At 41.5% G+C, this 17,123-nt stretch overlaps 1 protein-coding gene across 1 annotated transcript in view; it reads right to left on the bottom strand.

The window, feature by feature from the left end:
• The window catches only part of ANKFN1 (ankyrin repeat and fibronectin type III domain containing 1), a 481,998-nt gene that overhangs the window by 56,725 nt on the left and 408,150 nt on the right, over positions 1 to 17,123 (bottom strand). The window contains exons 10-13 of the mRNA XM_059878382.1: positions 15,093 to 15,200; positions 5,977 to 6,076; positions 5,536 to 5,668; positions 4,942 to 5,058 (exon numbers count right to left, since the gene is read on the bottom strand). Of these exons, the coding sequence (XP_059734365.1) occupies positions 4,942 to 5,058; positions 5,536 to 5,668; positions 5,977 to 6,076; positions 15,093 to 15,200 (458 nt within the window). The remainder of the gene's footprint in view (positions 1 to 4,941; positions 5,059 to 5,535; positions 5,669 to 5,976; positions 6,077 to 15,092; positions 15,201 to 17,123) is intronic.

Genomic DNA, 17,123 nt, shown 5'->3' with positions numbered 1-17,123 from the left:
GATGGATGCAAGTTTTTTAGGGGCCAGTACCACACCACCCCACCCTTATGGCAGAAAGTGAAGAGGAACTCAAAAGCATCTTGATGAACGTGAAAGTGGAGAGTGAAAAAGTTGGCTTAAAGCTCAACATTCAGAAAACGAAGATCATGGCATCCGGTTCCATCACTTCATGGGAAATAGATGGGGAAACAGTGGAAACAGTGTCAGATTTTATTTTTCTGGGCTCCAAAATCACTGCAGATGGTGACTGCAGCCATGAAATTAAAAGACACTTACTCCTTGGAAGAAAAGGTATTACCAATCTAGTTAGCATATTCAAAAGCAGAGACATTACTTTGCCAACAAAGGTTTGTCTAGTCAAGGCTATGGTTTTTCCTGTGGTCATGTATGGATGCGAGAGTTGGACTGTGAAGAAGGCTGAGTGCTGAAGAATTGATGCTTTTGAACTGTGGTGTTAGAGAAGACTCTTGAGAGTGCCTTGGACTGCAAGGAGATCCAACCAGTCCATTCTGAAGGAGATCAGCCCTGGGATTTCTTTGGAAGGAATGATGCTAAAGCTGAAACTCCAGTACTTTGGCCACCTCATGGGAAGAGTTGACTCATTGGAAAAGACTCTGATGCTGGGAGGGATTGGGGGCAGGAGGAGAAGGGGACGGCAGAGGATGAGATGGCTGGATGGCATCAATGACTCGATGGACATGAGTCTGAGTGAACTCTGGGAGTTGGTGATGGACAGGGAAGCCTGGCATGCTGCGATTCATGGGGTCGCAAAGAGTCAGACACGACTGAGTGACTGATCTGATCTGACCACACAGTTTGGGGGCCCTCTTTAAGATAAAGAATAAAAAAATTACAAACATGAAGGTTAGGTATAAAAGTCACTTTAAAAAAATAAAAGTGAATATTTTAGACTGAGAAAGAAAATCTCCCCCAGTACTGGAGTATTTGGAATTTTTGATCTGGGATTTCTTTAGGCATGCATGCATACTCAGTCTCTCGGTTGTGTCCAACTCTTTGTGACCCTATGGACTATAGCCCACCAGACACCTCTGTTCATGGAATTCTATAGGCAAGAATACTGGAGTGGGTTGCCATTTCCTTCACCAGGGGATCTTCCCAACCCAAGGATTCAATGCTGTGTCTTCTGCATTGGCAGGCAGATTTTTACCACCGAGCCACCTAGGAAACCCTTTCTTTAGGTAGTTTACCAGAAATGCTTGCTGGTTGTAACTCAGCTTCCCCTCCCTAAACACTCCACAATTCCCACACCCACAGGGGATCATGCAAGTGAGGGACCCTGAAGCTCAAGATTTATGAACTTCATCTGCCTCTGATTATTGGTGGCCTGAGAGAGCAGTTTGGTAGGCATGACGTTAGCAAAATCAGGGAGAGAGCTTGGAACTAAAGGGGAAGTGAGGACATGAATGGAGAAAGAGAATGCTGGCTACTCTTTCAAGTTTGGGTCTAAGGAGGAGAAGAGTGATTGTGGTTGAAGAAGGGAGGGAAGAACTGAGATCTAGAGCACATATGAGAGATGAGCCTTTGGTAAGAGGAGTGAGGCTTTGTCTGTTGGAATGGGGAGAAGAAAGAGGAAGAGTACAAGGAGGCTTTGCAATTTGGTCATAGACAAATAATTATTTCCCATTTATTTTCTTAAAGAGTTATACAGTAAACTATATCCCGATGTGGGGATGGAAAGTGTGGGGAAGGGGAGGGGATGTGGTAGAATGAAGAAGGTTTCAAATAGTTGCCTTGTAATTTGGGAAAGTGAATTTAGTAGAGAAATGGAACGTGATCAGTAGGTAATATTATACCTGAGAATTGTAGTAATAACATAAGCTATAAAGCCAATCATATTCCCTGTCCCTGTTTAGTAATTTTATTTTTTTTTTAACGCAGCAGTGTGCAACTGCTCCAGAGTAGTGAATGCATGTTGGATTTATCCAGGCTTGGATCTTTTCCAAATAAATAATGTGGAGGGAGTGAGTGGTCAGAAATTTAGAGGATTTTCAAGAGGGTAATTATTATTGGCCAAATAATCTAAGTTAGACAAAGAGGAAAATGACTTCAGAAAAGGGCAGATGCATTATGAAAAGTGATGGGGGCCGATATATCGGGGGCACCAAATCCAAGAGCTATTTCAATGGGAGTAATAGTTGAGTGGTGTTGAAGAAGACTCTTGAGAGTGCCTTGGACTACAAGGAGATCCAACCAGTCCATTCTGAAGGAGATCAACCCTGGGATTTCTTTGGAAGGAATGATGCTAAAGCTGAAACTCCAGTACTTTGGCCACCTCATGGGAAGAGTTGACTCCTTGGAAAAGACTCTGATGCTGGGAGGAATTGGGGGCAGAAGGAGAAGGGGACGACAGAGGATGAGATGGCTGGATGGCATCACTGACTCGATGGACGTGAGTCTGAGTGAACTCCGGGAGTTGGTGATGGACAGGGAGGCCTGGCGTGCTGTGATTCATGGGGTCGCAAAGAGTCGGACATGACTGAGTGACTGAACTGAACTGAACTGAACTGAATTGTTGAGTAGGACACACTGACCATTATGGCTTCTCTCTAGCCCCTCAGTGTTTAAATGCAATCACTTGAGACAGCCTAATCCTTCTCTGATATTAGATGAAGGTGTTCTGGGAAGAGTCTAATAAACATAAAATAAAGAGCCCCATTTGAAATTCTAAAGTTGTTCAGTTTGTAATCTAAACATTCCTGGGTTGTATGGTAGGCTAATGGGAGAGTCTGCTAAGGACTCCTGAGAAAGAACTTTACTAAGGGACCAGGGGGCCTACTGAGAATGAAGTTTATCCTAAACAAAGAGCTGTTTTTGAGGTATAGTGGCTTAGTCCAATTATAGCTGGTCAGTGAGGAAAGGAAAAGCCTCTTTGAAATTAGCACAGTCATCATGGCCCAGCTCCAAGAACATCTTGAGTTGAAGGAGAAGATTATGCAATCAAGAGTGAGTTGAACTTGCACTGGCCATCATCTATTTTACATATGGTACTGTATATGTTTCAATGCTATTCTCTCAATCATCCCGCCCTTGCCTTCTCCCACGGAGTCCAAATTCTATTCTGTACGTCTGTGACTCCTTTGCTGCCCTGCCTGCAGGATCACAGTTACTGTCTTTCTAAATTCCATATATATACAGCAGGGCACCCAAAGCTGGTGCTCTGGGGTCAACGCAGAGGCATAGGGTGGGGAGGGAGGTGAGAGGGGGATTCAGGATGGGGGGAACATATGTATACCTGTGACCAATTCATGTTGATGTATGGGAAAAAATCACAATATTGTAATTATCCTCCAGTTAAATAAATTAATGAAAAAAAGAGTGAGTTGAAATTGAGGGCACTTTTTGTTTTTTAGACCTTACTGAAGACACAAGCTGAAGACAAAGGAGAAAAGGAAAGGTATGCCCATTTGAATGAAGAGTTTCAAAGAATAGCAATGAGAGATAAGAAAGCCTTCCTCAGCGATCAATGAAAGAAATACAGGAAAACGACAGAATGGGAAAGATGAGCTCCCTATGTTATACACTAGCTTTGTAGGTAGATACCTATCACGGTAAGTGAAAGTGTTCTTTGCTCAGTCATGTCCCAGTCTTTGCGACCCCATGGACTGTAGCCCACCAGGCTCCTTTGTCCATGGAATTCTCCAGGCAAGAATCCTGGAGTGGGTCGCCATGCTCTCCTCCAGGGGATCTTCCTGACCCAGGGATCGAACCTGGATCTTCTGCATTGCAGGCAGACTTTTTACTGTCTGAGCCACCAGGAATTGATGCTTTTGAACTGTGGTTCTGGAGAAGACTCTTGAGGGTCCCTTGGACTGCAAGGAGATCAAACCAGTTAATCCTAAAGGAAATCAACCCTGAATATTCATTGGAAGAACTGGTGCTGAAGCTCCAATATTTTGGCCACCTGATGTGAAGAACTGACACACTGGAAAAGACCCTGATGCTGGGGAAGATTGAGGGCAAGAGGAGAAGGGGGCGACAGAGGATGAGATGGTTGGATGGCATCACTGAGTCAATGGACACGAGTTTGAGCAAACTCTGGGAGTTAATGAAGGACAGGGAAGCTTGGTGTGCTGCAGTTCATGGGGTCACAAAGAGTTGGACACGACCCAGCAACTGAACAACATCACCAACCCATCTCTGATAAAGCCTCATCGATACCTTAAACATCCTAATTCTATGTAGCAGAGGTTTTCTTGTGCTAAGAACCACAAATACAGATAATATTGAAACAAAAACAGAACAATGAAAGGGAAACCCAGAAATGCCTGGCTAGAATTCAATGTCATTTCTAAGAGGAGCTCTGTAACCGACAAAGATTCTTGCAGGGCTTGGAGATATGATCTGATTGGGTTAATAGTACAGAAGGGTTAAATTCAGAATGAAAGATAAGTCTTTAAGAGTTTTTTGGTTTTTTTTTTTTTTGGTTTGTTTTTTAATTATTAAAAATGTATGCAGATAGATTTGTTTTCCCATAACACCAAGCGAAGAAGCTCTTTAAAATATCTGAGGGTCTCTTTTTCCATCTCTGTACACTCATACAGATCCACAGGATACCAAAACATCCAGAACTCATCAAGAGAGCTAGGCAAACTCTTATTGTGCAAATGATGAAACTCAGATCCAGAAAGCAGAAATGAGTTGACCGATTAACATCAGGTCCAGAATTCAGGTCTCTTTACTCCTTGTTTACTTCTAGATTCTTCAAGATAAACCTCTGTTCCTCCCCCAGGAGAGCGCCAAAAGCACAGGTTCACTACAAAGACAGCTGTACCGCTCAGAGTATCCGAGAAGACTTCATACGTCTAAGGATCTAAACCAGCAAGGAGCCCACCCTTTCCCTTTCCAGGTGGGACCGGTAACTTAACTGACATGTGTTTCCAAAATTTCCTTGGAGGTCTGTGTTGAAACCTAGCCCCTCACCTGTAGCTGGGCTGTTGCTGCAAGCATCTTCTGCCGAGTTTGTAATACTGTGGACGAGGACATGGAGATAGGTACGCTTTGCCGCAACCACCTTATATCTTCCCACATACAGGACAGCTGCAAAAGAACTCACGAGGTCACATCATCATCCAAGCCAGTGCATGATTTAGGTTGTGGCATCAAAGCAAAGCAGGGGGAAGGAAACCCGACACCCGATGTTTGTTCTCCAGTCCATTTTCAGATACATGCAAAACAACTTTTTGATCTCTGTCCAATTGGAAAAAGATCTGAATGTTAATGAAACAATCAGATCCCCATTTTAGTCTTTGCCAAATGATCCCATAACTCAGAATAGTGGAGACACAATCTGACAGGATGGAGGCTTCTTTGCTTTGAAAATGTAGTGTAGACACTATTTTAGCATTTTAATGACAAAGGGCATATTGGGCCAGAAAGAGACCATTGAGATGATTTACTCCCACTCCAATATTTTGCTCACTGGAGACTCCTCAACTTCTCAACTAAAGTTTTAGAGATTTATGTGAGGTACTGTTGGTGCAAAGTGGGGAAGAATAAAATTAGAACTCAGGATACCTTTGTGAACCACAGAAAATCTTGTGTAATGGAACTGGTGTGAGAGTCGTCTATTTCAACAATCGGTATTTGATCTTCATTGGTGACTAACATATTGTCTTTGTAATAAAATATAACAGCTATGTAGAGTCCCCTGAAAAGAAAAAGCAAAATAAAAATTGTCCTCAACCATCTTCTCCACGCCTGAATCATGGAAATAATATTTTGGGGCATGATAAATGATAGTTTGAAATATACCTATGAAAAGATTCCTGTTAAGTACCACAACTTTACTGGCTAGAATTCAAAGAAATAACTCTTTTGTCCAGATTCTCAGAACAAAGGTGAATTTTATATTCTTTTAATAATAAAACAGAAATATTTACCGGGTTTCCCCTCAGAACCAAAATCAGTAGACTCCTGAGACGCTAAGACTTCCTGGAAAAACTACAAAGGACCCACCGTTTCAAGGTCTTCACAAACTTGTTTGAGGAATGGAATAGGTGTTTCAGGCTCCTGGAGACTGACTGCTTACGGCCCGAGGTTTGCAATTTTGAACTTTCTGGAACACAGAAAAAAATACAGTGTGAATTTCACCGGAAAAAGAGCACTCTCAGAGCCTTCTTCCCATCTTTTGCCTTTCTCTCCCCTGTCCTCTCAGTGTACTTATGTTCAGTTTCAGAGGGACTCAGCTCATTCACTTTGTCCAGAGGCTTCTGTATCTTGAGATGCCAGTAGTTAACTCAGTTAATGAATAGCTCCTCAAAAATGTTGAAGATGAGTAACGTTTATAACTCCAGGGGCAATCACGCAGGTGTTCTGTTTATATCCTCCTTATTTATTATGAGGTGGGATAAAAAGAACCGACTTTTGTCCCCGGCCCATATTGCCTTTTAATATTCACTTCTCAATGTTGGCAAAACTCTTATTAGACTACATATTCCATTAATTTTTTTTCATTATAAAATTAATATAGGCACATTACAGGAAGTCTGGAGCATAGAAAATGAACAAAACCCCACACATGATATCCAGCCACTTTAGCAGAACCATTGCTAATATTCTGGGGTAGTTTTTTTTTTTTTTTTTTTTGCAGTGTGTATGTTCGCTTACAAAAATAGCTGTAGGCACGCTTAATGTCCTCATTATTCAGAAGAAAATACTGACATAGAGAGGTTAAGTGGTTTGTCTAAAATAAAAGATAAACCCGTACCCAGAAGAATACATTTATTCACTGAACAAATATTTATTGGGACACTACTATATGTTAGGTTCTGTGGTTACTGTGATGAGCAAATCATCCATTGCTTTTGTTTAGCTCTTTTATTTACAATCTGGAGCTCTCACTGATAAAAGTAGTACCACTGAAACATATACATTACCATATGTAAAATGACAGCTGGTGGGAAGTTGGTGTATAACACAGGGAGCTCAGCGATAACCTAGGGATAGCTTACTGCTACTGCTAAGTCACTTCAGTCGTGTCCGACTCTGTGCGACCCCATAGACGGCAGCCCACCAGGCTCCCCCGTCCCTGGGATTCTCCAGGCAAGAACACTGGAGTGGGTTGCCATTTCCTTCTCCACTGGATGAAAGTGAAAAGGGAAAGGGAAGTTGCTCAGTGGTATCTGACTCTTCACGACCCGATGGACCACAGACTACCAGGCCCCTCTGTCCATGGGATTTTCCAGGCAAGAGTACTGGAGTGGGGTGCCATTGCCTTCTCCGAGTGATAGGTTATCTGGTGCTATCTGTGATAACCTAGAGGGGTAGAATGGGGTAGGGGGTGGGAGGGAGGGGACATATGTATATGTATGGCTGATCCAGGTTGCTGTATGGCAGAAACCAACACAATATTGTAAAGCAATTATCCTTCAATTAAAAAAAAAAGTAGTAGATTACCTGTAACAGTATTTGCAAGCAGTGCTCCCTAAAGCTGAACTAGATGATCACTGATTTAATTGTTAAGTATAATTAATGAAGGGAAGATGAGGTTGTTGGGGTCGTCACCAGGCTCTTGACAGACTTGTTACTGGGGATGAGAACAGTCTATTACTGCTCTTAGACATGGAAACCTGGGCAGATGGCCTGTGCCTGAGGCCCACTGTGGCTCTGCCTATGATCCTATAGGACAAGCTGGGAATGAGCTGACTGATGCAAGCTTTCATGCCAGCTTCAAGCTTGTGCTGATAGTGGTTAGTCCTGCCAGGACAAAGCGAAAGCATTTTCTTCTAACTTCAACATGAATTTGGCTGGCCATATCCTATTTGAAATGCTGCTGGGAGTTCTGATTAAAGGCAGCATACTGAACATATTCATCACATGCTACTCTCTTCCAAACCTTACTAAAAGCAGAGCTGTTGTTGTTGTTCAGTTGGTCAGTCGTGTCTGACTCTTTGTGACCCCATGGATTGCAGCATGCCAGGCTTCCCTTCACCATCTCCTGGAGCTTGGTCAAACTCATGTCCATTGAGTCAGTGATGCCATCCAACCATCTCATTCTCTGTCATCCCCTTCTCCTGCCTTCAATCTTTCCCAGCATCAGTGTCTTTTCTAATGAGTTAGCTCTTTGCATCAGGTGGCCAAAGTACTGGAGCTTCAACTTCAGCATCAGTCCTTCCAATGAATATTCAGGGTTGATTTCCTTTAGGATTGACTGGTTCAATCTCCTTGCAGTCCAAGGGACTCTCAAGAGTCTTCTCTAATACCACAGTTCAAAAGCATCAGTTCTTCAGCACTCAGCCTTCTTTATGGTTCAACTCTCACATCCATACATGACTACTGGAAAAACCATAGCTTTGACTAGATGGACCTTTGTCAGCAAAGTAATGTCTCTGCTTTTTAACATGCTGCCTAGGCTGGTCATAGCTTTTCTTCCAAGGAGCAAGCATCTTTTAATTTCATAGCTGCAGTCAACATCTGCAGTAATTTTGGAGCCCAAGAAAATAAAGTCTGTCACTGTTTCCATTGTGTCCCCATCTATTTGCCATGAAGTGATGGAACTGGATGCCATGATCTTCATTTTGTGAATGCTGAGTTTTAAGCCAGCTTTTTCACTCTCCTCTTTCATCTTCATCAAGAGGCTCTTTAGTTCCACTTTGCTTTCTGCCATAAGGATGGGGTCATCTGCATATCTGAGGTTATTGATATTTCTCCTGGAAATCTTGATTCCAGCTTTTGCTTCATTTAGCCTGGCATTTTGCATGATGTAGTCTGTGTATAAGTTAAAGCTGGGTGACAATATACAGACTTGATGTACTCTTTCCCTAATTTGCAACCAGTCCAATGTTCCATGTCCAGTTTTAACTGTTGCTTCTTGACCTGCATACAGGTTTCTCAGCAGGCAGGTAAGGTGGTCTGGTATTCCCATCTCTTCAAGAATTTTCCACAGTTTGTTGTTATCCACACAGTCAAAGGCTTTAGCAGAGTCAACGAAGCAGAAGTAGATGTTTTTCTGGAATTCTCTTTCTTTTCCAATGATCCAACGTATGTTGGCAGTTTGATCTCTGGTTCCTCTGCCTTTTCTAAATCCAGCTTGCACATCTGGAAGTTCACGGTTCATGTACTATTGAAGCCTGGCTTGGAGAATTTTGAGCATTACTTTGCTAGATTGTGAGATGAGTGCAATTGTGCGGTAGTCTGAACATTCTTTAGCATTGCCTTTCTTTGGGATTAGAATGAAAACTGACCTTTTCCATTTGAAATAGATGTTTTTCTGGAATTCTCTTGCTTAAGAGATTTAAAAATTTAAGAGATTTAAAAATTTAAGAGATTTTAAAAGAGGAAGGAATGTAAATCTATAAAGACAAAGAGATGGGAAAGGAGATAAAAGCAAGTGAATTTTGATAGCCAGGAAGCAGATGGACAGAGGGATTTAGTAGACTTGAGGAAGATGAATCCTTAACCAACAGTGGAAAAAGTTGAAAAGTAACATGACTCACCCCATGGGCATCATACACTGCTGGAAGTGAATGGTGAATGTGGAGCTAAAATGAGGAGGGTTTGTTGAAATCTGTTTAAAAAGTAGTTAGAGGTCTAGATGGCCTTCCCTATCCCTTCCTCATTCTAGATGAAAGACCATAGCTTAATTTCAGGAAAGAATAAAAACAGAGCTCTCTGGCGTGAAAGACATGATGTGTGGTTATAAATGGAAGAGGAGAGTGGTATGTACTCAAAACAAGTGGATTAAATGAAAGCTTCCTTACAGCGTATTTCCCCACTGGATTCTGAGAACACTGGTACTCAAACTTCTATCCTCCAGGCAGAACACTGGAAATAGTGTCTGTCGAGACTCTGATTAGCATACGAATGCACCTAAAGATTCTGACATTGGCTTTATTACTTTCCTAAAGATAAAGCTATGCCAGATCACCCTACAGTTCAGTTCAGTTCAGTTCAGTCACTCAGTCGTGTCCGACTCTTTGTGACCCCATGAATCGCAGCACACCAGGCCTCCCTGTCCATCACCAGCTCCCGGAGTTCATTCAAACTCATGTCCATTGAGTTGGTGATGCCATCCAGCCATCTCATCCTCTGTCATCCCCTTTTCCTCCTGCCCCCAATCCCTCCCAGCATCAGAGTCTTTTCCAATGAGTCAACTCTTCGCATGAGGTGGCCAAAGTACTGGAGCTTCAGCTTTAGCATCATTCCTTCCAAAGAAAGCCCAGGGCTGATCTCCTTCAGAATGGACTGGTTGGATCTCCTTGCAGTCCAAGGGACTCTCAAGAGTCTTCTCCAATACCACTTAAAAACTTCCAGGGCAGGAAAAAGTAGCTTTCATATAAAACTTCTGGAATCAGAATAGTGTCAGACTTTTTAGTGCTAAAGGCTTGAAAACGATGAATATGAAGGAAAATTATTTCAGTTGAGAATTCTACATGTATCCAAATCCTTAAGTAAATACTAAATAAAATAAATACATCTCCAGACACTTAATGTATCCAAAAATTAGCTCCCAAGGATCCTATGAGGAAGCTACTAGAGGAAAGACTCCACCAATGACAGACAAATCCCAGAAAAAGGAAGAGATGGTAAACAGAGAACTCTAATATTGGAGAGCGGCAAGAACAATCCTCAATAACAGACACGGAGGCACCCAGTAACCAGTCTAGACTGGAGCAGGTTAGAGGACTTTCTGAGAGGTTTCTTTAAGAAGATGTACTTGAAACAATACTTATGTATCTGATTGTACTGAGAAAAAAACTGATGGATCCGGAGAGTAGCTTGGGGATTAATTAGTTATAACATGGAAAGACAAAAAAAACATAATAAAAGTTGAGTATTATCTACAGGGGAAATAAAAGTTTATGTAGGAAAGGAAAATGATCATAAAATTTATATGATCTTTATAGCATTAGCAGTAAATATTGATCTTATTAAAATTACAATATTAGGAGGATGCATGCATGCTTAGTCACTCAGTCGTGTCAAATCTTTGTAACCCCATGGACTATAGCCCACCAGGCTCCTTTGTCCATGGGATTCTCCAGGCAAGAATATTGGAGTGCATTGCCATTCTCTTCTCTGGGGGGTAAGGAGGATAAGGGGGTAGGAATTATATGTGCTTGTAAGAGAGTGGAGGGATAAAAAAGAAATAATTATCTTCCTTAGTGAAATAGTAACTATAATTTTTAAAAATCAGGAATTAGCAATATAACCCTGTTATTTAGAGATAGAGAAAAAAACATAATTGAGCCTTTAGGAAATAAAAAACAGATGATGGGAGAAATTGCTTTTTCTTTAATACTAAAGCTTTTCTTAATGCTTTATTTATTTTAAGTCATTCAGTTCTCAAATAACTGACAGGTTTACATAATTCTTATTTGCATTTTACAAGTGAGCAAAGTGAGGTATAGAGAAGGTGGGAATTTACTTAAGATCACACAGCTTTGTAAATGTTCAGCCTGTGTTTGAACCCACATAATCTGGCTTCAGAGTACAGTCATATATAACTTAATTAAAAATGAAGACTAAACTAAAAAAAAATTAGGCTAAAAAAAGAGAAAATGAGAAATGCCGCTACTAGTTGGGGAAGGAGCCCATGAAAATGTCAAATGCTCCAGGTCTCCTCCAGTTTGGGCAAACAGTAGAATTACACTTCGTGGAGCTCTTGTGGTTGGGTTGGGGCCATGTGAGTAGTTTTGCCAATGGATTTTGAGTGTGAATGTTAGTCTTGTCCCTATGAGACCTTCCAGCGTCTTTTCCCCCCGTGGGTTCTGACAAATATTTCTAGAAAGAGTATCATGACAAGACTGATAGATAGCCAGCCCTCAGCTCACCAGTGACATATAGTAGTAGCACACGGGAGAAATAAATGTTTTGCAGTTCATTTGGATACCGCAGCATGACATAGCCCATCTTGACTGATGAAAGTGAAAGTGTTAGTCACCCAGTCGTGTCCAACCCTTTGCAACCTCAGGAACGGTAGCCCACCAGGCTCCTCTGTCTATGAAATTCTCCGGGCAAGAATGCTGGAGTGGGTAGCCATTCCCTTCTCCAGGGGATCTTCCTGACCCAGGGATGGAATGCAGGTCTTCTGCATTGCAGGCAGACTTTATTTTTTACTGTCTGAGCCACCAGACTGATACAAGATTTAAGCTCACTTCTCTCCCAAGAACACTGTGGCTGCCATTCTGTTTTTGCTTAGTTCAGAGTTCTGGAGCAATGATTAGGTTTCTGGACTCTGAATGCAGCTGGTCTTTAGCTTTCAAGTGCTTAGAGCATAGAGAGTTTATTTTATTCATACCAGTACATCTAGCACCTAACACGTAGTAGACAATGTTTCAGCTGATGTTTGCCAGTTGAAAAATTGGAAAATAATTGAAATTCACTCCTGTAGGGGACTGCTTTAGTGAACACAGTTGACTCCTTTATATTTCATTATGTATGTCAGGGCATTAACCTTGTGAACAATAAAGGCCATGCAATACCTCCACTGAATTTCCATCTCTAAAGCTGTGAATTAGCTGTGGCCAGTTCTTTAGCCAAAAATAGAGAAATTAATGTGGGTTTTGGTATCTTCTGTGTAGGGCTTTGGTAGGAGAAGGAATGTTTTGTTATTAGTTCTGCATTTAGAATATGCTGTTGTGTTTATTGAGTACTACAGCCTCATTACAATTGGTCAGTGATTCCATTTTAATTCCAGGACATAAAAAGTGCTGAGGATGGAGGGTGCACCATTCTTCAACTGGAAGAACAATGGGAAAAAAGAAGCTAGAGTTTGCCAAGATGAGTTTATGCCACTCTATGCCACATGAGTTTAATCCATTATCTAATTTAACGCTTATAACAATCCTGAAAGATAGATATTATTATGTTGGCTTTTTCTGATAGGGAAGTTATGGCTCGGAGAGGTTAAATGTTCTTCTTAAGTATGCACAGTAAGTGGTAAAAATGGGATTTTTAAATAATTGTTTGTTTCTAATTACGAAAGTTGTAAAGCACATAGTATCAATGTACTCAAATATTTTAAACTAAAGTTTTATAGTTTTCTGTATGCAATACCTAATTATCCTTCATTTATCCTTTTAGACTTAGAAAGATTTATGTTGTATCATCTTGGAAGATCATTTGTTTTATCCTGGAGTATGGCAGGTCAATGTTCCTCAAAGTTTGTGCCTTGGAACACTAATTCTGTGAAAAATGTTTTACAATGGCCAAATAAATTTGGAAAACGCTGGCTTAACCAAATTCAAAACGTCTTTTTATCAGAGTCTTTAATATTTAATGTCTATTTTACATTCCAGTAAAGGGATATATAATGTAACAATTCCCACATTTACTTGACCAGAGACCCTCTTTCAGCTGAGCAAATTATGCAACCACTGTTCTTTGGAACACACTTAGGTACTGTTTAAATATCCAATGTTCATTTCAATATAAAAATACTCTTCTCTTTTGGGAATTCTACTTAATGCCTTAAATCTTGCTTGATGCTATATGTATATTTACATCCCCGTGGGGGGAAAATATGTACATGATAAAAGTTGAATGGCAACTATAGAAATGACTGAGCTGTCAAGACAATCATTTTCCGATTATTGGACTGTGACCCAGTGGTATTGGAGAGAGCATCTAAATCCTCAGATAATATAAAAAACAATCCCTCATTCCACGAGTAGTGTTAGCTTTGCCCCTCTGATCTTTATCAGAAAACACAAAATGGCTTATGAGTTGCAAAGAAAAATCTATCCAATTGCTTTATCAGTTTTGCATGCCATGCTGGAGCTGAGGGACAGGGAAATGATGGAAAGGCAGAAGAAGAGAAAGGAGCCTAGGTAACACCTGACTTGGTTAAATGGGCCCTGGATAACTGAGAACTAAGGGTATTTTGGCCAGTGTGGAATGTTGAAGGCTCTTTTCTGGCTGAAGTTTTCCTAGAGATCCAAGAATGAAATTCCGCTTGGGTTTCCTTCTCAAAGCTTCCTCCATGCATATTCACATTTCCTAATGAACCAGCCACTCATTAGAACATGATTTTCTTGCAAACACTTGCCCTCATTTCTAGCTATAGCTGGCATTTCTTAACAGCTCTGTTGTCATGGCTATATAGCAATTGGGAACAACTTTTGCTAGCGCTTAATATGATTTCCTTATACCCAGTCAAAACCTGTTTAGCATTTCTTAGTTTCAACCATAGATTTCTAACCTAGCTGGTCTAGCAGTGCCCTCTTCTAGAGAATACAATGCAGTTAGAGTTCTGATGGGTGAAGGAGCATGGAAAATGAAAACTTTATGGAACTTTTAATTCTCCAAATAAAACTAAGTGCCTGCTCCACAAATCATTACACCGATCAGAAACCTGACCCTGTCCCATTTGAACAGCCCAAGTAGAAAAGAATCTTTTTAAAGCTTCGCAGAGATTTTCTGGGTATAGTTAGCTATGTCTAGAGAAGGTGTGCCCTACTTTGTTGTGAGCACTAGTACAGGGAAAGATGAAAATTCAGGGGGAGAGTAAAAGCCAGCGCCCCATCCTGATGGAAGAGTGGGACACAAATTGAGGTGTCACAAGAAGACTGGCTTGGAGACAGAAAATCTAGGTTGGTATCTTGATTCTGTTTCTTCTTGGCATTTTGACCTTGGTCAAGTCACTTAGCCTCAGGGATAATTTCCAAGATGAGGATGAAAAGAGATATTGAATGTGAAATTGCGTGTAAACTTTATTATAAATACACACAAAAGTTTGCTGATACAATTGGTTGGGCTTCCACAGGATGCTCAGAGAATTTTTGTTGCGGGTGAAAAGTCTGAGGGTGAATGTCCCAAAGACCCAGCACATGGAGAGGCTCTGTGAAGGTGCAGTTTAAACAAAGCTAGTGGCAGTTGCTATTTTTCCTGTGCTTGTCTGCAAACTGTTCCTATGGAGTGAGGGTGCGCAAGAAAGAGGAAGGGAAGGAAGGGAGAGTCTCTTCTCAAGGGTTAAAGCAAGATAGTGCTGTAAAGTGATTCCAGATGTACAAATATTAATATCTCTCTCCCTCCTTGATGAATGAGAAGGTATGACCCAGTTAGGAAGCTACTAAAATTACCGGCGCCACTGAGACCTCAGTCGATGGCCCGGAGAAGATTTTTATCCTTACCCCGGCAACTATAATGCTGATGAAGGGCTCGGACCTGCTGCAGCAGACCTTCCAAAACTTCACTCTGTCCCTTGTGTCTGGGCGCTCTGTCGTCATAGTCTTTCCAGTCTATTGAACAAAAGAAACAAACAGAGTGAAATTTTCAAGTAGGAGAGGCCTCCTCCCTGCCTTGCCTCGGGAGCTGAGTGGTACTTATACTACCCACAGACTCTGTGGATGAGCACCCAGCACTCGCACAAGGAGCGGGGACTGCCAAGCGTCTGGAAGCTGCCATTGTTCAGGCCCTGTACAAAACAGTAATTGTGGTTGGTGTCTTGTGTTGGGCCATTTTAAGGCAAGAGAAAATGGTAATTGAAAGCCAAAAGAAAATAGAGGATTTGGGAGTCCAGCGTCCCCTCCTGCAGCTCCTTACCCTCCTTTGCAGCATCCGTGTCCTAATCAGTTCCCCTGTCGCCTCTCCATTCAGCACCCCAGGTCATGACTGCATTTCCACAGAAGGAAAGAAAGGGGTGGGAATGTGCAGACTAGATGAAATCCACAGTCCCAATGCTTTTATTGTAGGTTTCACACTTTTGGCCAAATTGACATTTCTTTCCAAGGAAAGAGCCCATGTCAGATGCCAAGAAATGGAAATCTACATTTTAGCTCTAATGAATGTCTGCTTTGGTTAGCTGGCACGGCAGCTCCTGCACATACTCTGAGCCACCAACCACCCTGTCTGCTCAGTCTCTAAATATACAGTATTAGCTTACATGGCAAATTTAAATTGCAATACCCACTGAGATTTTTCTCCCCCTTCTATTTTCATTCCATTTGGCTATGATGATATCAAAAGTAATAATCCGTATGGGACTAATGTCAAGATTATAATTCTGCTGTCTCCAATTCTAGTTTTTTTCTTTTTTTTTTTTTCAGCAGGTCAGTCATTTCAAAGTCCATCCCTTTCCTCCTCTAATCTCTTCCCCCCTGGCTTTTACTTTCTGGATCTTTCAAAAGCAACAACTTAAAGTGCTTCTTAGTTTAAATGCTTTCTCTAAAATTGGTAGACATTCTTTTCAAGAAAAGCCAGTTAGTTCATGAATATATCTGAGGCTTAAGTTCTAATTGAACAAGTTTCAAGTTCCCGCCACCTAGAGTTATTTTAAAATAGCGAGTCTCTCTTGTTCAGCCTCTTGTTAAGCTGATGCCATGATAGTTGAAAGTGAAGTGAAAGTGAGAGTCGCTCAGCTGTGTCTGACTCTTTGTGACGCCACAGACTATACAGTCCGTGGAATTCTCCAGGCAAGAATACTGGAGTGGGTAGCCTCTCCCTTCTCCAGTGGATCTTCCCAACCCAGGAATCTAACCGGCATCTCCTGCACTGCATGTGGGTTCTTTACTAGCTGAGCTATGAGGGAAGGCCGCCATGACAGTTATGTTCAGTAAAAGCATTCTGGACTGGTCCATCCTAGGCCAAGCAGTTCAGCATAGTCAGAAAGGACTCAGGTTATGGAGTCAGATAAGTCTGGTTTTAAACCCTAACACTTCGGATTCCTAGTTTGGTATCTGTAAGCTGACAGCAACTTGACTCAGTAGTATGAAAAAGGGGTAGAGTATCTATCTGGCAGGATTTTTGTGAGGATTAAATGAGAGGTGTATTATATTAGATATTCAGCAGCGTTACATGGCAAGCCTTATGTAAGTAATAATTTAAAAAGAAGGGGCCTCACTGATGGAAAGTGAACTCCCTGAATGGTGTATATGGAAACATCATTTCTCACCTTAGCAGATAATTCCCTTTGAAGGGGAAGGCCTCGGAGATTTTCTAATCCCTCTTCCTTCTCATCTATCCACCATGTGCCCATCTTCCTTTTGCACCTCTCAGAAAATAAAGGCCCGGAGATAGCCATTCCAGTTCTAAATTATTCAGCTGGTTGGTGGCGTAGCCAGGACTATAACATATCTCATGACCCTCTGTATAGCGCTCATTCCCTTACACCATGGTGGTGTTTTTGTTTTTGTTTTCTGTTGAGAAGGAGGGTGGGAGTCTGG

This window comes from Bos taurus, chromosome 19 (assembly GCF_002263795.3).
Source record: "Bos taurus isolate L1 Dominette 01449 registration number 42190680 breed Hereford chromosome 19, ARS-UCD2.0, whole genome shotgun sequence".
Taxonomy (NCBI): Eukaryota; Metazoa; Chordata; class Mammalia; order Artiodactyla; family Bovidae; genus Bos; species Bos taurus.
Note: the sequence above shows the minus strand (reverse complement) of the source record. Positions and strands in the feature narration are given on the sequence as shown.